The sequence below is a fragment of the Heteronotia binoei genome, chromosome 1 (genome assembly GCF_032191835.1).
Source record: "Heteronotia binoei isolate CCM8104 ecotype False Entrance Well chromosome 1, APGP_CSIRO_Hbin_v1, whole genome shotgun sequence".
Taxonomy (NCBI): Eukaryota; Metazoa; Chordata; class Lepidosauria; order Squamata; family Gekkonidae; genus Heteronotia; species Heteronotia binoei.
Genome location: NC_083223.1, coordinates 285,143,145 through 285,168,689, shown reverse-complemented (window position 1 = coordinate 285,168,689; position 25,545 = coordinate 285,143,145). Strand labels below are relative to the sequence as shown.

Sequence of the window (25,545 nt, the reverse complement as noted above, 5' to 3'; positions counted from 1 at the left end):
CAGATTGGGAGGGGCCCTGGCTGGAAGGACCGCCCCCCTCAGCGCCAGGGGTAGCAGCTGCCTCAGTGGCCAGTGGGGATGTCTGTCGTTCGCGTCCTGAGGAGGTCTCCCTTCTGGAGCATCCACTGGGAGGAGGACTGGGGGGCTGAGACACAGAACCTTCCTTGGGAGGGGAGCTGCCCGACTCCTCCTCTTGCTCCCCCACCCCCTGGCACTGGGCTGCCCACTTGGCTTGAGACAGCTGCTCTCTCTGGCACACGGGTGGCCCCCTGGCATCAGACCCCTCCTGGCATCCGTGAGGGCTGCAACCGCCCCTCCCCTGTGCCGGGGCATCCTTGAGCAGAACAGCCCCAGAGGGCCTCCACGTGATGGGGGCCACACCCCATAGCTTCCGGCCTGGCGCCCCTCCTCTCCATCCCACTGGTCCAGGTGCGGAATGCAAAAGCTCCCCGCTCACTCAAGACACAGGGCTGGCCAGGGCCTCGCTCGCTCCCTCTGAGGCCTTGTGGGCGGAAGGAGGTCCAGCTGGGGTGGGGGCTGAAGAGGTGCCAACGTGTGGAGCATCCTCAGCCCACCTTCCTGCCTGGCGGCTCCCCCCTCCGCAGCCCGCTTGGGCATCTGAGCAGCAGCCTGGCCAGGCCTCGGCTTCTCTGGGGCAGAGCTGGCTCTGAAGCCATGGCAACCCAGCTCACGAAAGGAGCGCTGCTCGGGTTCCTTCCCCTCCCGCCAGCCCCACACAGGACAGCCAGCTGGGGGGTCATGGAAGATTCATGAGGGGAACAAAAGCAGGAGCTCCCGTTTCTTTCTCCCTGCCCAGCCGGCCGCGTCTCACTTGCAAGGAAGACGCCATCCTGAGGACCACTTTGCACAACACACACACAGGAACACACACGCCTTATAGGTGGATCAGGCCCCCTTTGATCCATCCAAGTCAGCATCGCCTACTCAGGTTGGCAGCCGCTCTCTCTCCAGGGTCCCAGGCAGAGAAAGGTCTTTCCCACCGGCTCCTGCCCAGTCCTTTCAAGCAGAGATGCTACCTGGGAAGGAACGCAGGGCCCCCGGGGGGGAAGCAGGGGGCTAGAGGGACTAGACCCAGCTTGGGATGGAGCCTGGGGGTGGGGGGGGGCAATGACCTCAGTGCGGGACAATATCATGGGGTCCGCTCTCCAAAGCACCCACTTTCTCCCGGGGAACTGACTGCTCTAGGTCAGAGAAGAGGTATAATTCTGGGGGGTCCCCAGGTCCCGCCTGGAGGTTGGCATCCCTGCTTTTGCATGCTCTGCTATTGAGTCGCGGCCCCTCCCCAAAGGAGGAGGGGGGAGGGAAAAGTACCGCACCATTTCATGCTCTGTGGTTTGACTTTTTTTTAATCACCGTGGTTGATCTGTACAAAGTTGTTTGAAAATATACAAATTGTACATTGTCCGCCCACCAGGTACTGTGCCTCCCCCACTATCGCGAGAGAAACGGGACGGGAAGGGGTGGCCAGAAGAAGGTCTGTGCCCTGACTCCCCGAGGCAAGCCTCCTTTCTACCCCCGCCTGGGGCAGTTGGTCACTTTCTGGCCTCCGACGGAGAGACAAGAGAGGCTGGGGCAGTGGAGGGCGTGAAGGTGGCGGGGAGGGGGCTTCTAGCAGGAACGGGGGAGATTTGCGGGGGGGGGGCAGATGACGAGCGGGCAGGGAGACTTTTGAGGTCCTCCGAGGCCTACTTTGCAAGGCCCAGAAAGAGCCTCCCAGCCGCCTTCTCTGCTCTTGGGTTACAGCAGCTGGATCCGCCACCTGCCTAGTGGGGGCTGCTGCCCTCTAGTGACGCAAAGCAGCACACCACCTGGAGGACAGGGGAGCGGGGCTGAGTTGGCAGATCCCCTTGAATGTGAAAAGGCTCTGATCAGCTGTGGGGGTGGCGGGGGCGGGGGGAGCGAGCCCTCCTCTGCACAGCATGGCCTGCGTCCATTCCCTCCTAAGAAGAACGGCTGCATGCTCCACAATTCCCAGAAGCCTGTGCTGGAGAAACCTCCCTTGGGCGTGCCGCCCCTCAAAGGCCTGTGGGGGGGAAACTGGCCATCAGAAGGCCTTCACGCACCCCGCTTGTCGTGGGGCTGCTCTGCTGACGCTGGGGACGGGGCAAAGAGACTCCTGTGGCCAGGGCGGGGCTTGCCAGCCGCTGGGCTCTGTCCTGGGAGGTGACCCTGCTTCCCCACGCCAATCCCAGGTGTCTCTTCTCCAGACCAGAGCCCAAACGTAGTTGGCAAGACCAGTGAGGGAGGGGAGGGGAGGGGAGGAGGGAGAAGAGGCTCTTGGCCGAGCCAATTCTCCATCCATGCTGGGAAAGGGCAGACGGGGGTGCCCGGAGCTGGGGGGGGCAGGACAAGGTGGGGGCCTTTGGCTTGAAGAGGATCAATATAAAAAGGTGTTCTTGTCTGGGGGCTGGTGGCGCTCGTCACCCGTGGGTGGGCCAAGCACCCTGCTGGGGTGGCCGCCTGGGTGACACTCTGGGGGGAGGAGGTGTGACGCAGGGGGGGACACCAGGCAGGGCCTGCCCCGGGGCCAGCAGCTGCCGGCGGCCGCTTCTAGTCGTCGTCGTCGTCATCGTCGTCGTCGTCATCGTCGTCGTCGTCATCGTCCTCCGTGTTGATCTCTCCTTCCAGGACGTCCTCGATCCAGTCCTCCAGCTCGTCAGCGGAAGGCAGGTCATCTTCGTCGTCCATCTCCAGCCAGATGCTGTCCGCCTGCAGGGAGGGGAGGCCCGGTCAAGGGAGCAGCAGCCGCGGGGGGGGGGGGGGGGAGGGACCGGCCTCTGGGCGGGGCCATGGCCTTATGCCCCTCCCCTCTATGCAGGGCCTGTCTGGCAACTTAGGCAAGGATAACCTCTGGCTCCTCCCCCACACTGATAATGTCACCAAGAGTCTCAGGGGTGCCCAATTTGGTGCCCTCAGAAGGCGGGCGCCCTAGGCAATTGTCTAGTGGCAGGGCTGGCCTCGTCTGTATGTGAAGCTGCCTCCGACTGAATCAGAACCCCCACCCCACCCCCTCAAGGGCAGTCTTGCCTACTCCTCCAGGGTCTCAGAGAAAGGACTTCCTCATCCCTCTTGCCTGGTCCCTTTGACTTGGAGATGCTGCTGGGGATTGAACCAGGGACTTCTGCAGGTCAAGCAGAGGCTCCGCCACTGAGGCACAGCCCCTCCCCAGAGGCTTAGGTCTCTCTTTCTCTCTCTGTCTCTGTCTCTGTCTCTCTCTCATACTCTCTGTCTCTCTGTGTCTCTCTCTCCCCCATCTCTCTGTCTGTCTCTCTCTCTCCTCTCTATCTCTCTCTGTCTCTTTCTTTCTTTCTCTCTGTCTGTCTCTGTGTCTCTCTCTGCCACACTCTGTCTCTCTCTGTCTGTGTCTCTCCCCTCCATCTCTCTGTCTGTCTCTCTCTCTCACTCTCTCCCTCTGTCTCTCTCCCTCTCTATCTCTCTCTGTCTCTTTCTCTCTCTCTGTCTGTCTCTGTGTCTCTCTCTGCCACACTCTGTCTCTCTCTGTCTGTGTCTCTCTGTGTCCCTCCCCTCCATCTCTCTGTCTCTCACTCTCCCCCTCTGTCTCTCTGTCTGTCTCTGTCTCTCTCCCCTTCTCTGTCTCTCTCTCCCCCTCTCTCTCCCCCCCTCTCTCTCTCTGTCTCTCTCTCTCTTTCTCTGTCTCTTCCATTGACCATCTCAGGAGGGAAAGAAACCCAGGGCTTCTTTGGCAAAGGGAATAAGTGAGGGCAGTATCAATTCCTGGGACTTCACTGCTAGCTTTTCCGGCTGGGTGAGGTATATAGGCAACAACGACCGTCCTTCCCAAAGGGTACACAACAGAGCAAGGGATGTGGTTCTCTTCACAAATGCGTCCAGAGTTCTTGAAGAACAAAAACGGGCCAAATGGGGCCCATTTGTTTGGGAAAGAAGCCAGACTTGGACTGAAGAAGGAGGTGGGGGTGGGGAAGGCAGGCCTCCAAAGGAGTAATGGGGCTCTGTTCTCATCTGCTGTCCCCAAAATCAAAGTGGCCGGAGGCTGCCCAGCAGGTCTGAGAAACTTGAAACACAGAGCTGGAAGGGACCCCAAGGGTCATCTAGTCTAACCCTCTGCACTGTGCAGGGAATTCAAAGCTACCCTGGGGAGGGCAGCAGCAACCCCCCCTGTTGTGTGGGACTGCAAGAGCAGGCATCCCCCCCCCCCGTGTCCTTGCTGGGCTTATGGGGCAATCTGGGGAGAAAGTTGCAGAGAGGCGGCTTCAGGTGAGTCCGGGGTCTCCGCTGCACTGGGGGGGGGGGTACTTACGTCCGTCACATTGACAACCCCAATCTGAGGCCGGTTCAGGTCAATGTCGAAAGTCTTCTCCCAGTAGGGGATCAGCTGTCAAGGGCAGAAGGAGGAGGGGGGGGGAGAAGCGTGAGCGAGTGACCCCTCTGCCCTGGGGCTGCAGTCCGGCCCAGTCCCTTTTCTGCCCTTCCCTGGAGACCCACACTGAGTGGCCGGCCGGCCGGGAGGGACCAGCAGGGCTGCGGAAGGGCTCGATCAATAGTCTTGCCCAAACCTCACCTTCTCTTTCCGTGGGAAAACTGCCCCACGTGACTCTCTCCCACAGAAGGACAGCAAAACACCCCTCCCATCCCCATTGAGAGGGCCCAGTGGGGGAAACAAGGGGGGGGGCATTTGTCTTTCCCAGAATGCCCCGCCTCAAATCACTGGTGACTTTGCTGCCTGAGACCCCACCGTATAGAAGAGGACAGGCTGTAGAGCTCGCTGCCATCTCTGCCCTTTGGAGGAGAAAGCCAGACAGCGGCAGGACTCTGCCCCCCAGCCCAGAGGAACCCGGGGGCGAGCCCCCCCCCCCATTGTGGAGTCTAACCCTGAAACCCTGGGGGCTTGGCTGGGAGCCTCCAAATTATTTGGGCCCCCCCTGCTTTGAAGTGTTAAGCGGCAGGGAGAGGGTCTCAAAGAGGGGTGTGTGGCTTCCCTCCCCGCCTCTGAAGAACAGGGTGGCCTCTTCACCAGTGGGAAGTCCTCGGGGTCAATCCAGATGATGCTGAGGTCTGGGTTATCTGTGTTGTCTTGGGCCACGTCCTTCAGAATCTCCAAGAACTCATAACCATCTGTGGCCAGAGAGAGCAGAAGAAGAAGAAGAAGATGATATTGGACTTACATCCTGCCCTCCACTCCGAAGAGTCTCAGAGCGGCTCACAATCTCCTTTACCTTCCTCCCCCACAACAGACACCCTGTGAGGTAGATGAAGATATTGGATTTATATCCCGCCCTCCACTCCGAAGAGTCTCAGAGCGGCTCACAATCTCCTTTCCCTTCCTCCCCCACAACAGATACCCTGTGAGGTGGGTGGAGCTGAGAGAGCTCTGACAGAAGCTGCCCTTTCAAGGACAACTCCTGTGAGAGCTATGACTGACCCAAGGTCACATCAGCAGGTGCATGTGGAGAAGTGGGGAAACAGACTCGGTTCTCCCAGATAAGAGTCTGCGTACTTAACTACTACACCAAACTGGGGAAGCAGAGCGGGTGATGCCGAGGGAACTTCCCAGAGGCTGGCTGGGTCCTCCTTGCAGAGTTCCCCATGGGGATGCCTGCTGCCCTGCCCCATGGTTCTCCTGTCCAGCTGCTCACAGGCTATCTCAGTGGGGGATGACCGCCTGTCTGCAAGATTTCTGTAGCACCCCAGTGTGAAAGCAGATGTCAAACAGAACTGCGGGCACATTTTCTGCCTGCCATTCTCTGGGATAATATGATGTTACTCTCTTTTGCTTCTCACTGGCTCAGAGTCCATTTCCATGGTGGAAGGACGTCCATTTAGTGCTGGGCCCCAAATGCTCAGAGGCCCCAAAGGCCGGGGAGAGAAGGGGGGGGGGGCTGCGGCCACTTACCAGGGTCGTCTTCCTCGGCAAAGGCCACAATGTGGATGCCATCAAGATCATCTTCCTAGAGGGGAGAGCCAAGGGGGGGGGGGTGAGTGGCTGCAGAGGCACAGGGGGGGGGCGCCTGCCTCCCACCAGAAGGAGGCTCACGTGGGGCTGGCACAGGAGTCCTTCCCTGGGAGACTGGCCTTCCGCACATCAACGGACTATTTGGGCCCCCAACTCTCCACCCACCGCTACTTCTGTCAGGTGTGGGGGGGGGAGCAGCAGCAGGCGGGGAATCAGCCCCAGAGGCCCAGCACTGCAAGGGAGAATGGCGCCATGCCCTTTCAGAGGGCAGCAGCCAGATTGGTCTGCCGGAGGGCGCTCAGCTGGGGTCCACTGACACTTGTTTGGGGAGGTGCGTTTCTTTGCCCCGGCTCTGGCCAAGGGGACTTGCTGCTTGACCGCTGGTTGGTCTCCCAGGAACCAGAGGACACGAATCCAGCTGAAGACTGGGCGGTTGCTCTGCTGGCCAATACAGGGTGTCCTCTTACACCAGCAAGGGCAACAGCTCCACTGAGGCACTGCATTATTCATGGCCAGGCCCCCTGCGAGCAAGAAGGAGGTGGAGAAGCGGCCCAGGGACTCTGGAGGGTCGGGCGGAAATCATTGTCTCACCACCCCCTTCGCGGTGGAATGTCTGCCTGCCTGCCCGCCCCTGGGGCCAACCCGCACCTGCCCTCATTCCCCCTGGACATACCCAGGTTTCATACATGCTGTCTGGCTGGAGCTTTCTCAGAGTTGGCCTGCAAGAAAGGGGCACAGAGAAGGCCACGTGAAGAAGAAGAAGATATTGGATTTATATCCCGCCCTCCACTCCGAAGAGTCTCAGAGCGGCTCACAATCTCCTTTACCTTCCTCCCCCACAACAGACACCCTGTGAGGTAGATGAAGATATTGGATTTATATCCTGCCCTCCACTCCGAAGAGTCTCAGAGCGGCTCACAATCTCCTTTACCTTCCTCCCCCACAACAGACACCCTGTGAGGTAGATGAAGATATTGGATTTATATCCCGCCCTCCACTCCGAAGAGTCTCAGAGCGGCTCACAATCTCCTTTCCCTTCCTCCCCCACAACAGACACCCTGTGAGGTAGATGAAGATATTGGATTTATATCCCGCCCTCCACTCTGAAGAGACCCAGAGCGGCTCACAATCTCCTTTACCTCCCCCCCCCCCCCACAACAGACACCCTGTGAGGCAGAAGAAGATATTGGATTTATATCCCGCCCTCCACTCCAAAGAGTCTCAGAGCAGCTCACAATCTCCTTTACCTTCCTCCCCCACAACAGACACCCTGTGAGGTGGGTGGGGCTGAGAGGGCTCTCAGCAGCTGCCCTTTCAAGGACAACCTCTGCCAGAGCTATGGCTGACCCAAGGCCATTCCAGCCGGTGCAAGTGGAGGAGTGGGGAATCAAACCCAGTTCTCCCAGATAAGAGTCAGTACCCTTAACCACTACACCAAACTGGCTTTACAATCTCCTTTACTTTTCTTCATCCCCCCCCCCCCACAACAGACACCCTGTGAGGTGGGTGGGGCAGAGAGAGCTTGAACAGCAGCTGCCCTTTCAAGGACAATCTCTGCCAGAGCTATGGCTGACCCAAGGCCATTCCAGCAGCTGCAAGTGGAGGAGTGGGGAATCAAACCCGGTTCTCCCAGATAAGAGTCCACACACTTAGCCACTACACCAAACTGAAGGCAGAAGGCAGCAGAAAGGAGACGGCCCCTTGCAGCAGGTGGGAAGGCGGGCGGGCAGGCGGGGGGGAGAGCAGAGTGGGCAGCAAAGAACCTGCAGGGTCATGGCCCCCTCTACCACCACCACCCCCCTGGCCAAGCCAGAGTCCCAAAGGCCTTTTGCCCTTCTGAGTGGTGGGCCTGAGGAGGTCCAGTCCTCTTCTTCCTGGGGAGTGGGGGGCTGGAGGTCACAGAAGAAGAAGATATTGGATTTATATCCCGCCCTCCACTCCGAAGAGTCTCAGAGCGGCTCACAATCTCCTTTCCCTTCCTCCCCCCCACAACAGACACCCTGTGAGGTAGATGGAAGATATTGGATTTATATCCCGCCCTCCACTCCGAAGAGTCTCAGAGCGGCTCACAATCTCCTTTCCCTTCCTCCCCCACAACAGACACCCTGTGAGGTAGATGGAAGATATTGGATTTATATCCCGCCCTCCACTCCGAAGAGTCTCAGAGCGGCTCACAATCTCCTTTCCCTTCCTCCCCCACAACAGACACCCTGTGAGGTAGATGGAAGATATTGGATTTATATCCCGCCCTCCACTCCGAAGAGTCTCAGAGCGGCTCACAATCTCCTTTCCCTTCCTCCCCCACAACAGACACCCTGTGAGGTGGGTGGGGCTGAGAGGGCTCTCACAGCAGCTGCCCTTTCAAGGACAACCACTGCCAGAGCTATGGCTGACCCAAGGCCATTCCAGCACATGCAAGTGGAGGAGTGGGAATCAAACCTGGTTCTCCCAGATAAGAGTCTGCACACTTAACCACTACACCAAACTGGCTCTCCAGTCACCAAGACAGTGTCTTTGAGAGAGACGTGGAGGGGACATCTCAGGAGGCCACCTGCTCTGGGATACTGGGGTCTCTTGCAGCAGAGGGAGTTCGGGGTTCTGGCCCCGAAGACCCCCCGAGACCCCCAGGCAGGGAGTGGTGGGTGGGGCACTGCCAGGCGCACAGCGGAAGGTGGGACTGGGCACATGGCAGGGGTCTCCTGGTGAGGAGGGGGGGCAGAGGAGGGCCAAGGCTATGCTCTTTTGCCCTTGAGAGCGTTGGAGAGTTGGGGTCTGGCTGCTAATCCCCTGTGAGGGGGGAGGCAGTGTGGGGCTGGGGGTGGGGTCTGCCAGTCCAGCTGGCCAAAGGGGGGGCACGGTCCACCTGTCTGTTGCACACTCAACCCAAGCCTGACAGGTTCCCAGCATCCCTTGCGGCAGCACTGGGGTGAGTCACCAAGACAGCGTCTTCGAGAGAGACGTGGAGGGGAGATTGTGCCGGGACATCTCAGGAGGCCCCCTGCTCTGGGGCAGGCAGCAGAAGGAGGGGGAGGAAATGAGACACCCCCTCCCCCGCTTAGCATCGTGCTGCAGAGGATAAAAAACCAGCCCTAATCCCAGGGATGGAATCGAGAGCAGCTGCCATGGCAACCCAGCCCAGGCAGGCAGGCAGAAAAAGAAGCAGCTCTGCCAGGCAGAGGGAGGGGCGGGGGGGGGGGGGCTTGTGCCACAAAACCAGCGGGAAATAACCCTGCCCCCCCCCCCCCGTGGTCTTTGGAAATGGATCCTGGCCCTCTTTCATGCCGCGTTCAGAGGCAGAGGGGCGAAAGGGGGGTTGCCTTGCGAAGAAGACCCCAATCCCTGCAAAACCTGCTCAAAGCAGAGTGGAACGGGGGTGGGGGGGCACAACTCCCCAACAGCTGCCTGTCCATCAGCTCCTCAAAGAGGTCCCCTCACAGTGAGCGTGCCAACCTCCAGTTGGGGCCTGGAGATCGCCCGGAACTGCAACTGACCTCCACACTGCAGAGATCAGCTTTTGAGGGGGGTATTTAAATTGTGGGCTTTGATTAATTCTTGTAATGTTAAAGCTTATTTAAACCTTAGTAGAAGAAGAACTGCAGATTTATACCCCGCCCTTCTCTCTGAATCAGAATCTCAGAGCAGCTCACAAACTCCTTTATCTTCTTTCCCCACAATAGACACCCTGTGAGGTGGGTGGGGCTGAGAGAGCTCTCACAGCAGCTGCCCATTCAAGGACAGAGTCTCAGAGCAGCCTACAATCTCCATTATCATCATCTCCCACAACAGACGCCCTGTGAGGGAGGTGGGACTGAGAGGGCTCCTACAGCAGCTGCCCTTTCAAGGACAACCACTGTGATAGCTCTGGCTGACCCAAGGCCATTCCAGCAGGGGCAAGTGGAGGAGTGGGGAATCAAGCCCGGTTCTCCCAGATAAGAGAGCTATGGCTGACCCAAGGCCATTCCAGCAGCTGCAAGTGGAGGAGGGGGGAATCAAACCCGGTTCTCCCAGAGAAGAGAACTATGGCTGTCCCAAGGCCATGACACCAGCTGCAAGTGGAGGAGTGGGGAATCAAACCCGGCTCTCCCAGATAAGAGTCCACACACTTAACCACTACACCAAACTGGCTCTCTTATTGTAATCCACCTGAGGGGAGGGCAGAATATAAATTGAAATAAATAAATAAATAAATAGTATACCTCTCAGATGTCCCTCTCTTCCCCAGACTTCCCCTTCTCTCATGGGTCCATCATTTAGTTTTGTTTCATTAGCAGTCCTAACCAGTTTTTAAATTGTGGGCTTTGATTTGTTTTTGTAATTGTTGCTTTCTTTGCATTGCAAGTCGCCTTAACTTCTGCCAGGTAGAAGGGTGGCTAATATTTTTTTAATGTAAATAAATAAAACAAATACACCCTCCCCCCCCCCCCACCCCAAATTCTCTGGAATTTCCCTGCCTGAAGCTGGCAGACTGTGGCTTCACAGCCGCTGCAAGAACCATAAGAACATAAGAGAAGCCATGTTGGGTCAGGTCAAAGGCCCATCCAGTCCAACACTCTGTGTCACATAAGAACATAAGAGAAGCCCTGTTGGATCAGGCCAATGGCCCATCCAGTCCAACACTCTGTGTCACATAAGAACATAAGAGAAGCCATGTTGGATCAGGCCAGTGGCCCATCCAGTCCAACACTCTGTGCCACAGAAGAACATAAGAGAAGCCCTGTTGGATCAGGCCAGTGGCCCCTTCAGTCCAATACTCTGTGTCACATAAGAACATAAGAGAAGCCCTGTTGGATCAGGCCAGTGGCCCCTTCAGTCCAATACTCTGTGTCACATAAGAGAAGCCCTGTTGGATCAGGCCAGTGGCCCATCCAGTCCAACACTCTGTGTCACATAAGAACAGAAGAGAAGCCATGTTGGATCAGGCCAATGGCCCATCCAGTACAACACTCTGTGTCACATAAGAACAGAAGAGAAGCCATGTTGGATCAGGCCAATGGCCCATCCAGTCCAACACTCTGTGTCACACAGGGGCCAAAAACCCAGGTGCCATCAGGAGGTCCACCAGTGGGGCCAGGACACTAAAAGCCCTCCCACTGTTGCCCCCCCACAAACACCCAGACAGAGAATTCCATCAATATGTTGTGGCTAATAGCCACTGATGGACTTCTGCTCCATATGTTTATCCGATCATAAGAATACAAGAGAAGTCCTGCAGGATCAGGCCAATGGCCCATCCAGCCCAATACTCTGTGTCACACAGTGGCCAGGAAAAACAGGTGCCATCAGGAGGCCCATCAGTGGGGCCAGAACACCAGAAGTCCTCCCACTGTGCCCCCCAAGCACCAAGAATACAGAGCATCACTTGCCCCAGACAGAGAGTTCCAACAACCTTTTCTCTTCCACCTGAGACAAACAAGTGTTTCTGAGGCTGCTGTTGAGGGTGGCTCCTTCCAGGGACCACTACTCTTTTTGCGGGTGGGGCGGGGTGTCCTGTGGCCTTTGGTGGCTGCTCAGAGTCCAGCTCAGAGTCCATCTAGTCCAGCATCTTGTCTCACACAGTGGCCAGCCAGTCCCTCTGGAGGACCAACAACAGGGCAGAGAGGCCGAGGCCTTCTCCTGAGAAGAACATCAGAAGAGCCCTGCTGGATCAGACCAGGGAGGGTCCATCTAGTCCAGGCTCCTGTCTCACACAGGAGCCAACCAATTCCTCTGGAGGGCCAGCAACAGAAGAAGTAGAAGAAGAAGAAGAAGAAGAAGAAGAAGAAGAAGAAGAAGAAGAAGAAGAAGAAGAAGAAGAATTGCAGATTTATACCCCGCCCTTCTCTCTGAATCAGAGAGAGGGTTATAATTTCCTTTATCTTCTCCCCCTACAACAGACACCCTGTGAGGTGGGTGCAGCTGAGAGGGCTCTCACAGCAGCTGCCCTCTCAAGAACTCCTACGAGAGCTATGACTGACCCAAGGCCATTCCAGCAGGTGCAAGTGGAGGAGTTGGGGGGGGGGGGGTCAAACCCGATTCTCCCAGATCAGAGTCCACGCACTTAACCTCAACACCAAACTGGCTCTCACAGGGCTCAGAGACTGAGGCCTTCCTCTGATGTGGCCTCCTGGCTCTGGAATTCAAAGTTTTAATGCATCCGAATGCTGAGGTTCTTTTTATTCACCATGGCTAGTAGCCATTGGTAGATTTACCCTCCATGCATCTCTCTCATCCCCATCTGAAGCTGTCTGTGCCTCTGGCCGTCACAACATCCTCTGGCAGAGAATCCCACATTTCAAGCCCCCATTCAAGGAAAGATGTATTTCCTTTTGCTCATCCTAAACCTTCAGCCCCTCAATGTCACGGGATGCTCTCCTAGTATTTGGGAGAGGAAAGATTCTCTTTTCCCACATTCTCCACCCCAGGCATAGGAACATAAGAGAAGCCATGTTAGATCAGGCCAATGGCCCATCCAGTCCAACACTCTGGGTCACACACAAAAAAATTATACACACACACACACACATATACACACTGTGGCTAATAGCCACTGATGGACCTCTGCTCCATATTTTTATCTAACCCCCTCTTGAAGGTGGCTATGCTTGTGGCCACCACCACCTCCTGTGGCAGTGAATTCCACATGTTAATCACCCTTTGGGTGAAGAAGTACTTCCTTTTATCCGTTTTAACCTGTCTGCTCAGCAATTTCATTGAATGCCCATGAGTTCTTGTATTGTGAGAAAGGGAGAAAAGTACTCCTTTCTCTACTTTCTCCATCCCATGCATTATCTTGTAAACCTCTATCATGTCACCCCACAGTCGACATTTCTCCAAGCTAAAGAGCCCCAAGCGTTTCAACCTTTCTTCATAAGGAAAGTGTTCCAGCCCTTTAATCATTCTAGTTGCCCTTTTCTGGAATTTCTCCAATGCTATAATATCCTTTTTGAGGTGCAGCGACCAGAACTGCACACAGTACTCCAAATGAGACCGCACCATTGATTTATACAGGGGCATTATGATACTGGCTGATTTGTTTTCAATTCCCTTCCTAATAATTCCCAGCATGGCGTTGGCCTTTTTTATTGCAAACGCACACTGTCTTGACATTTTCAGTGAGTTATCTACCACGACCCCAAGATCTCTCTCTTGGTCAGTCTCTGCCAGTTCACACCCCATCAACTTGTATTTGTAGCTGGGATTCTTGGCCCCAATGTGCATTACTTTGCACTTGGCCACATTGAACCGCATCTGCCACGTTGACGCCCACTCACCCAGCCTCAACAGATCCCTTTGGAGTGCCTCACAATCCTCTCTGGTTCTCACCACCCTGAACAATTTAGTGTCATCCGCAAACTTGGCCACTTCACTGCTCACTCCCAACTCTAAATCATTTATGAACAAGTTAAAGAGCATGGGACCCAGTACCGAGCCCTGCGGCACCCCACTGCTTACCGTCCTCCACTGCGAAGACTGCCCATTTATACTCACTCTCTGCTTCCTATTACTCAGCCAGTTTTTGATCCACAAGAGGACCTGTCCTTTAACTCCATGACTCTCGAGCTTACTAAGGAGCCTTTGATGAGGAACTTTATCAGAAGCTTTCTGGAAGGCATGGTTTTGTGAACCCCTCAGTCACCTTTTTTTCCAAACAGAAGAATCCCAGACTCTTCAGTCTTCCTCCAGCCCCCCCTGCCCCCTCCTGTCCGCTTCACCTCCTGTGCTCCTCCAGGAACTGCATGATCTCTTCCTCACTGTTGGGCTTGTCCGGGATGGTCACGGGCTCCTCCATGAAGGGCTCATAGTAATCAATTTCATTCAGCTTGAGAGAGAGTTTCTTGGCAACCTGCAGTGAGGAAAGGGAGGGCAGAGAGGGACAGAAACCTCTGAGGAGGGAGGGGGAAGAGCTGACTGCTGCCCCCAGCTTGATCCCAGGTCATCAAAACGGGGGTGTAGGATCCGACAGCCCCCCTCCACCATGGATCCTCTGGGTGACCTAGGGCCAGTCTCTCTTTCACTAATAAGAATATCAGAGAAGCCCTGTTGGATCAGGCCAGTGGCTCATCCAGTCCAACACTCTGTGTCACATAAGAACATAAGAGAAGCCATGTTGGATCAGGCCAGTGGCCCATCCAGTCCAACACTCTGTGTCACATAAGAACATAAGAGAAGCCATGTTGGATCAGGCCAATGGCCCATCCAGTCCAACACTCTGTCTCATAAGAACTTAAGAGAAGCCCTGTTGGATCAGGCCAGTGGCCCCTCCAGTCCAACACTCTGTGTCACATAAGAACAAAAGAGAAGCCATATTGGATCAGGCCAATGGCCCATCCAATCCAACATTCTGTCTCATAAGAACTTAAGAGAAGCCCTGTTGGATCAGGCCAATGGCCCATCCAGTCCAACGCTCTGTGCCACACAGTGGCCAAAAAACCAGGTGCCATCAGGAGGACTATCAGTGGAGCCAGGACACTAGAAGTCCTCCCACTGTTGCTCCTCCAAAGCACCAAGAATACAGAGCATCAGTGCCTCAGACACAAGAACATAAGAGGAGCCATGTTGGATCAGGCCAATGGTCCATCCAGTCCAACACTCTGTGTCATGCAGTTGCCAAAATAAGTGGCATCAGGAGGTCCAACAGTGGGGCTAGAAGCCCTTCCACTATGCCCCCCAAGCACCAAGAATACAGAGCATCACTGCCAGAGAGTTCCAACAATACGCTGTGGCTAATAGCCACTGATGGACCTCTGCTCCATATTTTTATCTAAACCCCTCTTGAAGGTGGCTATGCTTGTGGCCGCCACCACCTCCTGTGGCAGTGAATTCCACATATTAATCACCCTTTGGGTGAAGAAGGACTTCCTTTTATCTGTTCTAACCTGTCTGCTCAGCAATTTCATCGCATGCCCACGAGTTCTTGTATTGTGAGAAAGGGAGAAAAGGACTTCTTTCTCTAGTTTCTCTATCCCGTGCATAACCTTGTAAACTCGGGGGGCAGTGTGACTTTGTGGTGAAAAGCACCAGCCTCTCCTCTGGAGAACCGGGTTTGGGTCAGCTCTGGTTAGTACTTGGATGGGAGACCAACATGGAAACCCAGCGTCGCTATGCAGAGGTAGCCAATGGCAAACGACCCCAAACCCCATCACATCTCAGAAACTAAGCAGGATCAGTCCTGGTCTATACTCGGATGGGAGACCACCAAGGTTGCCTTGCAGAGGTAGGCAATGGGAAACCACCTCTGAACCTCTCTTGCATTTCAAGCCCCCTAAATCTGTGATTGGATGGCACTCTAAGCACACCCACCCACTTACCTTGCTGTCGAACGTCACAAAGAAAGGGATGTAAGGGTGGAACTCCTCTGCAGCATCTAGGTAGGCCTTGTAATCTGCAGGGGGGAGGAGGAGGAGGAGGAAGGTCAGCTCTTCCCTCTTTGCAAGGCCAGCCCCAGCTCAGAATAAAATGTGGGCAGCTGAAACCTTGCAGTCTCCTACCCACCACTGGAGCACACAGAGGCCACACATGAAAAGAGAGGCAGGAAGGAACAGCTCAGCAGCCATGTCAAGGTTAGCGTGGGACACCCCCCACCCCCCCAGACTGCCTTCTGTGGGCTCCTTCTGCAAGTCTGCTAAGAGCAAAGAAGAGCCGGCAGTGCTGAGGAGCAATTCCTGCACCTTGCAGGCCAAACGGAAGCGAGATTCTTATGGCAGAGCAGAATCAAGCCTCTTCCCCCAGCCTCCAAAGCCCCCCCTCCAATACTGCTGTGTCCAGAATGGCTGTCACCAAAAAGAGGTGGGGGCTTCCAGACCATAAGCCTAGCGGGCACTCATATGCCTGGCACATGAAGCTGGTTTCATGCCAGTGTTGGCAAGCGGAAAGCGCCAGCCTGAAGCAGGGTGGAAAGGAGAGAGTGGCTGCCTGATGCATGGACTCTTGGGCCACTCAGCATAAGAACATCAGAAGAGCCCCCCTGCTGTATCAGACCAGTAAGGGCCCATCCAGTCCACCCTTGTGCTTCATACATTGGCCACCCAGTTCCTCTGGAGGGCCAACAACAGGGCAGAGAGGCCGGGGCCTTCCCCTGAGAAGAACATCAGAAGAGCCCTGCTGGGTCAGACCAGGGAGAGTCCATCTAGTCCAGCCTCCTTTCTCACACAGTGGCCAGCCAGTTTCTCTGGAGGTCCAGCAACAGGGCAGAGAGGCCGAGGCCTTCCCCTGAGAAGAACATCAGAGGAGCTCTGCTGGGTCAGACCAGGGAGGGTCCATCTAGTCCAGCCTCCTGTCTCACACAGTGGCCAGCCAGTTTCTCTGGAGGTCCAGCAACAGGGCAGAGAGGCCGAGGCCTTCCACTGAGAAGAACATCAGAAGAGCTCTGCTGGGTCAGACCAGGGAGGGTCCATCTAGTCCAGCCTCCTGTCTCACACAGTGGCCAACCAGTTCCTCTGGAGGGCCAACAACAGGGCATAGAGACTGAGGCCTTCCCCTGAGAAGAACATCAGAAGAGTCCTGCTGGGTCAGACCAGGGAGGGTCCATCTAGTCCAGCCTCCTTTCTCACACAGTGGCCAGCCAGTTTCTCTGGAGGTCCAGCAACAGGGCAGAGAGGCCGAGGCCTTCCCCTGAGAAGAACATCAGAAGAGCTCTGCTGGGTCAGACCAGGGAGGGTCCATCTAGTCCAGCCTCCTGTCTCACACAGTGGCCAACCAGTTCCTCTGGAGGGCCAACAACAGGGCAGAGAGACTGAGGCCTTCCCCTGAGAAGAACATCAGAAGAGTCCTGCTGGGTCAGACCAGGGAGGGTCCATCTAGTCCAGCCTCCTGTCTCACACAGTGGCCAGCCAGTTCCTCTGGAGGGCCAACAACAGGGCAGAGAGGCCAAGGCCTTCCCCTGAGAAGAATATCAGAAGAGCCCTGCTGGGTCAGACCAGGGAGGGTCCATCTAGTCCAGCCTCCTGTCTCACACAGTGGCCAGTCAGTTCCTCTGGCGGTTCAACAACAGGGCAGAGAGGCTGAGGCCTTCCCCTGAGAAGAACATCAGGAGAGCCCTGCTGGATCAGACTAGTGAGGGTCCATCTAGCCCAGCCTCCTGTCTCACACAGTGGCCAGCCAGTTCCTCTGGAGGACTAACAACAGGGCAGAGAGGCCAAGGCCTTCCTCTGAGAAGAGCATCAGAAGAGCCCTGCTGGGTCAGACCAGGGAGGGTCCATCTAGTCCAGCCTCCTGTCTCACACAGTGGCCAGCCAGTTCCTCTGGAGGGCCAACAACGGGGCAGAGAGGCCGTGGCCTTCCCCTGAGAAGAACCTCTGAAGATCCCTGCTGGGTCAGACCATTGAGGGTCCATTTATTGATAGACTTCTCCTTCATGAAACTGTCTAATCCTCTTTGAAAGCTGCTTATCCCTGTGGCCATCACTACATCTGCTACAATGCAGCAAATTCTGAATTTTTTATCCCTCGCTGTGAAACACACAAGAGCAGCTCAACACTTCCTGTGAAGCGCAGCCAGGCAGGTGCCCTCCCCTCCCCACTCCCGCTGTCGTGCACGCACGCTCTGAGTCTTCGTTCTTGAAGTAGCCGATGAGTTTGGGTTCGTCTTCAACGTTCTCAAAGGCCTCCAGCTCATGATCTCCCTCTATGAACTCCACTGGGTCCTCCAGCACCTGCCAGGGAAGAGAGAGGGTCAAAAGCCTGAGCATTCAGCATCCAGAGGTTGGAGAGACCCAGCTCGGCACCTATCCCTGGTGCCAACCTCCAGTGCCAGACGGCAGACTCTATGAGGAAGGATTTGGTGAGCAAAGGAAGTGGGAGGGGGGAAGAGGGAAGATGTGTGCAGGAGGCCATTAGAAATAGGCTTTTTGGTGGGATCTTGGGTTGGGAGTCCCGTCTGGAGCTCAAGCTGGCCATGGCTGTTCACCAAGAAGACTTGGACTCCTCTTCATGAGCCGTATGGGGAGAGAGCACTCCAAGCTCGCAGGGAACCACAAAGGTCAGACTGCAGAAGGCAGCCTGTCAAAATCAGAGTTGGAAGGGACCCTGCTGGCTGTCTAGCCCAACTTCCTGCTCAGTGCAAGATCAGCCTACAGCAGGGGTGGCCAAACCTGAGAGCCACATAGAATAAGCAGCAGATGTTTGAGAGCTGCAAGACATGAACGTCAGATGTTTGAGGGAAGGAAGGAGGGAGGGAGGGGGAGGTGGAAAGTGGGCAACTTTAACTTTAAATGCATTCTCCAAGCTGGCCAATGGGGTGGTGGGGGCTTTGAGAGCCACATCATATGTATTAAAGAGCCACAGTTTGGCCACCCCTGGTATCCTTGCTGTCTGAGGCTGTTCCCTGGACAATTAAGACATTTCTCCTCCTGCAGACGAGACCTTTGGGTGTTTGGAGAGGACCAGGACAAAGGGAAGGCCGAAGGGGCACAAGAATCACTCCAATGGTGATGTTACAACAAGTGTGGGGGAGGAGGGACTTACGTCTAGGAGGAACTCCACCAGGGTGTCTGCTGAAAACTCCCCGTCGTACTCGATGATTTCGTCCTCCTTGAAGACGTACACACTGTCTTCCTCCGTCAGCCCTGCGCGAGGGAAGGAGGCCACAGCCTGAGCGGACAGCAGACACTCTGCCTGAGAGGTCCAGAAAAGCCCCCTCCCCCCGAGCCCCACAACTGAGCTCCATCTTGCAAGCTCCTTGGGGCAGGGGCCTATCTGGGAAAGTTGCCCAGGCGTGGTCCAGCAAAGGCGCCCTCTGGAGGCAGCCAGGCCTGACTTTGCCAGTCTGCTCTCACCTGCCGGAGGCGGGGGGGGGGGGCAGCCTGCCACCTTATCAGCCCCTCCCAGCACTTTTATCCCCTCCACTGCATGGCCTTGTCTCCCCGCTGGCCTAGGTGCTGGCCCTTTTCTGCAAGCCCCCCCACTTCCAGCATCACCCCCCCCTCCAGGACTTGCCAGCTCCGCAGAATACCTAATTTTTTGGCAACAGCGGAGTCCTTTTCTGCGTCCACCAGGCCAAAGCCCACTCCTTTATCTTCCAGGACTTGGGCTGCTAACTAGGAAGAAGAGGCAGACGGAGACAAGAGAGAGACAGAGAAGGGGAGAAGAGAGAGAGAGAGAGAGAATGCAAATGTTTCAGAGTTGCTGAGGGGCAGCCAAAGGACCTTGCTGGCAGGGAGGGGTGGCCGGCAGCTCTAAAGGCTTTCCTTGCTGCTTCTGGAGGATCACACTGACGGGCCTGGTAGTTTTGTTGCTTCGCCAGCTGCCAACTGAAGACCCAGGTGAAGTCTGACCTGGAACATTCCCCTCCTTCCCAGCTAGGGTTGCCAAGTCCAATTCAAGAAATATCTGGGGACTTTGGGGGTGGAGCCAGGAGACATTGGGGGCGGAGCCAGGAACAAGGGTGTGACAAGCATAATTGAACTCCAAGGGAGTTCTGGCCATCACATTTAAAGGGACGGCACACCTTTTCAATTCCTTCCTTCTATAGGAAATAATGAAGGATAGGGGCACCTTCTTTTGCGGCTCATAGAATTGGACCCCTTTGTCCAATCGTTTTGAAACTTGGGGGGTGTTTTGGAGAGAGGCATTAGATGCTATACTGAAAATTTGGTGCCTCTACCCCAAAAAACAGCCCCCCCCCAGAGCCCCAGATACCCGCGGATCAATTCTCCGTGATTTTCTATGGGAATAAATCTCCATAGGGAATAATAGAGTTCCTAGCAGACATTTCCCTCCCCTCCCCCCGTTTTCTGACGACCCTGAAGCGGGGGGAGGGTCTTCAAACCGGGGTGTCCCCTGCCCCCACCTGGGGATTGGCAACCCTATTCCCAGCGTTCAGCCCCACCCGGGTGGGTTTCCTGGCCTGCTGGAGAAAGGGACGGTGAGCGAAGGGACTCCGGAGGACCCCAGGGGAGTTTCCTCATCTCTGCACCTGTTTGCTGCTTTCACTCCCCCTCACCCCTGCCAGGCTCCTGGGGCTGGAAGACACCCAGCGAGGAGAAAAGCAACATCTCTGGGAATGGTTTTTTAAAAAGGCAGGAAGGCCCAGCAACGCAGTTCCGACTGGCTTGGGATCAGGGGGAGTGGTCTAATATGCAAATGAGTCCCTGTTGGGCTTTCTCTGCAAAAAACCCGTTGAACATATCTATTGGAGCCACTGGATTTTGGAGGGATGGGGGGGACACCCAGCCACTACAAAAGAGAAAAAATAGTGATTTGGGGGCAGAATTCAACAGGCTTGCCTTGAGTAACTCCCCCAAAGAGCAACTGGCCCTTTGTGCTGTGAAATGCCTTGAAGCCAGCGCCTTTTTTTGGGTAGAAAAAGCCCTGCAGGATCTTATTTGCATTTTAGGCCACACCCCCTAACATCACCATTGTTTCACACAGGGTTTTTTTGTAGAAAAAGTCCAGCAGGATCTTATTTGCATATTAGGCCACACCCCTGACACCTAGCCAGCTAGAACTGCGTTCCTGAGTGTGCCTGCTCCCAGAAAAGCCCTGGGGTCCACTGCTTCCATTCACAGCCTCCCCGAGATGCACAAGGGGAAAGGTTTCTGGACACAGAGGGCCAATCAGGCAGGCACATCCCTTCGCCCCTCACTCCCATGGGGGCTCAGGTGGGCATGGAAGTCACAGGCTCCTTCTGTCCTGCCAGGCTGGTGCTGGAGTGACAGGGGTACAGTCTGCATGCGCTCAGAGGCTCAGAGGAACTCTCGTTTGGACCTGGGCAGGGCCTTCAGCACCCAGACCAAATTGCACCATTGAGATCAGATTTCGAAGAGACAGAAGAAAACGAATTCCCACCTTGGTGCTGGTCTCCGTTCAGCACTTGCTGGCTGAGTGTCGCCATCCTCTGTTTGAAGAGGACCCGCCTCCCTGCAATCAACGGCATCCCCCCCATGCACACTGCCAGAGTGGCGTGATGTTAAACGCACAACGCCATTGCACGGGCAGTTCCCTGGCACCTCCGAAAGCTCCGCAAGGCTGTCCAGTGATGAACACTCTGCAGGCCCAGGTGTGACTCTCACGCAGTGGAGACGGGCAAATGGGAGCTCCCCCCAATTAATGGGAGGGACGGTGGCTCAGTGGTCGAGCATCTGCTTGGTAAGCAGAAGGTCCCAGGTTCAATCCCCGGCATCTCCAACTAGAAAGGGTCCAGGCAAAGAGGCGTGAAAAACCTCTGCTTGAGACCCTGGAGAGCTGCTGCCAGTCTGAGGAGACAAGACTGACTTTGTTGGACCGAGGGGGGTCTGATTCAGTAGAAGGCAGCTTCAGAGGTTCATATGTCCAATGGCTAAATCAGCCTTGCTTGAGCCCCACAGCCTCCTGCTGCCCAGACACAGCCAGGGGGTCCAGGGTCAGCCCCTCCTCCTGGAGCACATAGTCGGTTTTGCCCCAAACAGCTGCTTTCTCAGACCGTGCCCCCCCCTGGCCCTGCTTGCCCACCAGCAAGCTGACTTCCGGATGCCAAAGAGAGAGGGGCTGGCTTTTCATTTCTAGACAAGGCATCCAGGGTTGTCTGGGCTGCTTACTGGACCTCAGGAGGGCAAATAATTTGCCATTTTAGTATCGATTGTTACTCTGCAATTTTAGATTTTATATATTTTAAATCAGGTTTTCTTACTGTTGATTGCTTTTGTGATGTCACCCGCCCTGAGCCTCTTCTATGGGAAAGGCGAGCTAAAAATCGAAACAAACAAACCATTGGGTGCAGCACAGGGAAGCAAGGAGACCCCCAGACTGACAGGTGGGCTTCTGGGGCAGGTGGGCACGCGTGTCCTTGGAGCGGCAGCAATGGCAGAGCTGTGGGGTGGGGGGAGGCCTTTGCTGCTTCCCAAGGTGGCTTAGTCCCTGGACTGGAATGCCCCCCCTCCGCTGCTGCTGTAGCCAGACTGGGGGGAATAGCTGACTTCCCAGGATATTTTAGACTCTCGGCATCCTGCTCCAAGGAGCCGGTGGGCTCAGAGGCATCCCAGCGATGCTGCTGCCGCTCACTGCCCCACTAGAGGACTTCTAGGGAGGTCAGCCAACCAGGCCACTCTTGCCCATGGGGGGAGGCAACAGGGGCACTCTGCCCCCGCCTCATGCCCCAGCCAGCCCCCGAGGAGGTGGAGGATGCTGCTTTAGGGACGGCCAGCCGGGGAGATGGTTCCTGAGAACCTGGGCAGGGGGAGGACCCTTTTGCAGGTGTTCTGGGCTGGGGGGGACTTCCATTCCCAGGCACCTGGTTGCTTTCCTGCTCCCCAGCAGCCGCAAACTTGGGAATCCTTTGGCTGCTGCAAAGGAAGCCCTTGGAGCCCCCCGCCTCTCCCTCAGGCCAGCTGTCTCCTTCTCCAGAGAGCCAGCTAAGCTGAAGAAGAAGAAGATATTGGATTTATATCCTGCCCTATACTCTGAATCTCAGAGTAGTCACAACCTCCTTTCCCTTCCTCCCCCACAACAGACACCCTGTGAGGTAGGTGAGGCTGAGAGAGCTCTGACAGCAACTGCCCTTTCAAGGACAGAGTCTCAGAGTGGCCTACAATCTCCTTTCCCTTCCTCCCCCACAACAGACACCCTGTGAGGTGGGTGGGGCTGAGAGGGCTCTGACAGAAGTTGCCCTTTCAAAGACTGCTCTGAGAGAGCCATGGCTGACCCAAGGCCATTCCAGCAGGTGCAAGTGGAGGAGGGGGGAGTCAAACCTGGTTCTCCCAGATAAGAGTCTGCACACTTCACCACTACACCAAACTGGCTCTCGATCTGACACAAGCACACACGGCCGCTCAAGCACCAGGACGCTTTCTGCAGGTTCCGGCTGGGCGTCTACAAATCCTCCCTGTTCTGTGGCTGCCTCTCTGCCCCCCACCCCAACTCTTGGGACTCCAGAGGAGGCCATTGAAAAAGACCATTTAACTGACCGCCTGGAGAGCTGACAAAATAGCTGGTGCTTCGATGGTTAAGACCATGGCTGAAGTCGCCTTGAGACCCTGAAGGTGCGCAGGGGGCTCAGCAATGAAGGCATTTGGCCCAAGAGGAGGGAGGCCAGAGCAGGAGAGAGCGCAGCAGAGACACCCGGCTGGAGCAGAAGGGCAGCAACTCCCCCCTCCCTGCCTAGGCCAGAATTCCCGGGGAGGGGAGGGGGAGGGATGGGGCGTGAGCAGAGCCCAGGGATCTCTGTAACAGGAGAACACCCCCCCCCCATTATAATAGCTCTCCAGGTGACAGGGAACAGTTCCCCTGGAGAAAAGGGCTGCTTTGGAAGCCCCTTCTCAACCCCGCCCCTCTTCAGGTTCCACCCCGCCCCCCCATCTGCAGGTACTTTCCAGCCCGGAGTTGGCAGCCCTGCCCTTCACCCTCTCCTTGGCTGATGGGGTGGTGGTGCAGGGTGGTTTGAGGAATGCCGAAGTCGCACTTCCCTAAAGGGAATGTCTCACCCGCGGCCGAGTCCCTTGGAGACCTTGCGGGTTCCACAAACCTGTACTCCTGGCTGGCATGCAGCCTCCCCGTGTAGCCCTGCTGGCATGCCCCCTGCTCACCACCCCCGCCCCCCCAGTGCAAGACTTGCAAGGAAACTATTCCAGGCCTTTAAGGACAGAGCAAGGGTGAGATTCTCCCTTCTGCCCCAGCAAGACTCCAATTACGGCGATGGCAGATTTAGCCCCTGTTCTGGGGGTGGGGGGGTGGGGGAGGCTGCAAATCCCTCCTTGCTCCCAGCCCCTCCTGAAGAACCCTTCCCCCAGTTGGACTCTCGGCCCACCCAGGTCTGGTCTCCTGTGATTGGCAACGGCTCTTTCCTGTCGCCTCCTTCTTGGTCCTTTTGGGGCTGGAGATTGAACCGGGGACCTTCTGCCTGCAGAGGGGGTGTCTGATAGGACCAAGAGAGGGTGCGGGGGGTGGGGGGTGGGGTGGGATTTCAGCATCTTCTCACAGCAGTCTGAGAGGGGCAGAGAACTCTCCCCCCACCCACCTAGTTTGCCCAGAGCTCAGACTATGGACCCAGAGGAACCGGGCACGGGTGGGCAGCAGCAACAGCACAAGTGCTGAGTCCAGCCAGGCGCCTGCAAGCCCAACCACTGGCCTCAAGGAGCGGCAGAAGCACCTGGCTGGGTTGAAGCCACCCCCAAGCTTGGGCCTTCCTCAGTCCCTCTTGCCTCCTCTCCGCTGCGGAGAGAGAGAGGCCCTGCCCCACGGGGGTTGGGTGGAGCCCATCACTGGGTTCTGCAGCTGCCCACACGACGGGTGTGGAGGAGCCTGCAGAGTGACCCAGTGAGTCGCGGAGCAAAGGAGCACAAGCGCTGCGGCTGCAACTTCCAACCCCCCCCCCCGCCCCATTAACGCTGGCAGCTCCTCTTCCCTCTTGCCCCTAATTTCTCTGCTCCCCCGTAGGGAGTCTTCTTCCCTCCACGCCACTCCCTGCCTCTCTCCTCCTCCTGCTCAGAAGCTGGCTAGCATGAGGGCCACAGTGGCTGGGCAGCTTCACGCCTGCCATTGGCGGGGATGGGGTGGTAGGGTTGCCAACTCCAGGTTGGGAAACCACTGGAGGTTTGGGGACGGCGTCTGGGGACAACAGAGGCCACAGTGGGGCGTACAGTGCCAGAGAGCCGACCCTCCAATGCATCCATTCTCTCCTGGGGACCTGGTCTCTGTAGCCTGGAGCTGAGCTGGAATTCTGGGGGGTCCCCAGCCCCCCCTGGAGGCTGCTGGCACCCCTCCCGCTCTGGCCCCTGCAGACCTCCCTGGGCTTTACCTCCAGGATCAGCTCCTCCATCTCGAACTGCCGCTGGGCGGCCTTCGTGTCCTCGATGGGATCGTGGTAGAGCAGCGCCAGCACCTCGTACTTCTTCAGGACAGCCTTGTAGTTCTTGGCGGTGATGTCCACCACTCGGTCGATGCCGTCGTACTCCGGGAAATCCAGTCCATCCTCGCCCCACACCAGGGGGCTGACCACAGCCAGCAGCAGGGCTGCCAATGCCAGCCCGAGCCCCTTCATTCTGATCCGGTGGGAAGGCTTTGGAGGGGAGCGGGTGCCCAGTGAGAGAGAGAGATAGAGGCTCCTCTGGTCCGTGGTCCTTCCCCCTCCCCTGCGGACAAAGAGATCACAGCACCCCAAAAGATGGCCGTGGAAAGAGGGGCCCCTCTTGGTTCTCGCCTCCTCCTTCTTCTTCTTCTTCCTCCTCCTTCCTTCCTTCCCTTCCTTCCTTCCCTCTTCCCCTCCCTCTCTCCTGCCTCGCCTGCTCCCTGCCTCTCTTTAAGGTGGCTGGCGGGGCAGGGGACCACAGTGGACGTCTTGGCTCTTTGCTGACACAGGAGGAGGCCAGGCGAGCTGGGGGAGGGGGACCCTGCTCCTGGGTGGTGACAACACCTCCGAGGGGTGCGATGCTTCACAAGCAAAGGGGGGAAGTGACAGGCAGCCCATAAAAGCAGCTGGAGGGGGAGGGCCCAGGGGCCAGGGGGCTGGCGCTGCCCGAGGCATTTGGCACTACCCCCACAGCCCACCCCCTCCGCTCCCTGCCTATATATGTATATGGGCGATCGAGAAGGAGCCCAGACTCCCTGACCTGGCCAGCCACTGTCCCTAAACCTCGAGGACCCGCTTAGAGCCCCGGCCTGCCCACGTGTGCGTTGCGGAGAGGCATGCACACGGGCCCATGTGTG

The 25,545-nt window shown here is 56.6% G+C and overlaps 1 protein-coding gene across 1 annotated transcript; it reads right to left on the bottom strand.

Moving 5' to 3' along the window:
* Window positions 1–2,362: 2,362 nt before the first annotated feature.
* On the bottom strand, window positions 2,363–24,918 carry CASQ1 (calsequestrin 1). Its single transcript, XM_060256665.1, has 11 exons — window positions 24,638–24,918; window positions 18,881–18,965; window positions 18,394–18,494; window positions 17,471–17,582; window positions 15,241–15,314; window positions 13,645–13,775; window positions 6,627–6,672; window positions 5,894–5,948; window positions 5,015–5,115; window positions 4,301–4,375; window positions 2,363–2,730 (listed from the first exon to the last, which is right to left on the bottom strand). Exons 1-11 carry the CDS (start codon window positions 24,878–24,880, stop codon window positions 2,572–2,574), a joined length of 1,182 nt encoding a protein of 393 aa, XP_060112648.1. The 5' UTR covers window positions 24,881–24,918; the 3' UTR covers window positions 2,363–2,571.
* Window positions 24,919–25,545: the final 627 nt, after the last annotated feature.

Bases quoted from the DNA above. Each gene is read 5' to 3' on its own strand.
- CASQ1 (XM_060256665.1), bottom strand. From the start codon at position 24,880: ATGAAGGGGCTCGGGCTGGCATTGGCAGCCCTGCTGCTGGCTGTGGTC. The intron at 5,116-5,893 runs GTAAGTGGCCGC...CTCTGGCCACAG, and splicing joins TGCCGAGGAAGACGACCCTG to ATGGTTATGAGTTCTTGGAG. The intron at 2,731-4,300 runs GTAAGTACCCCC...CCCTCCCTGCAG, and splicing joins GGGTTGTCAATGTGACGGAC to GCGGACAGCATCTGGCTGGA.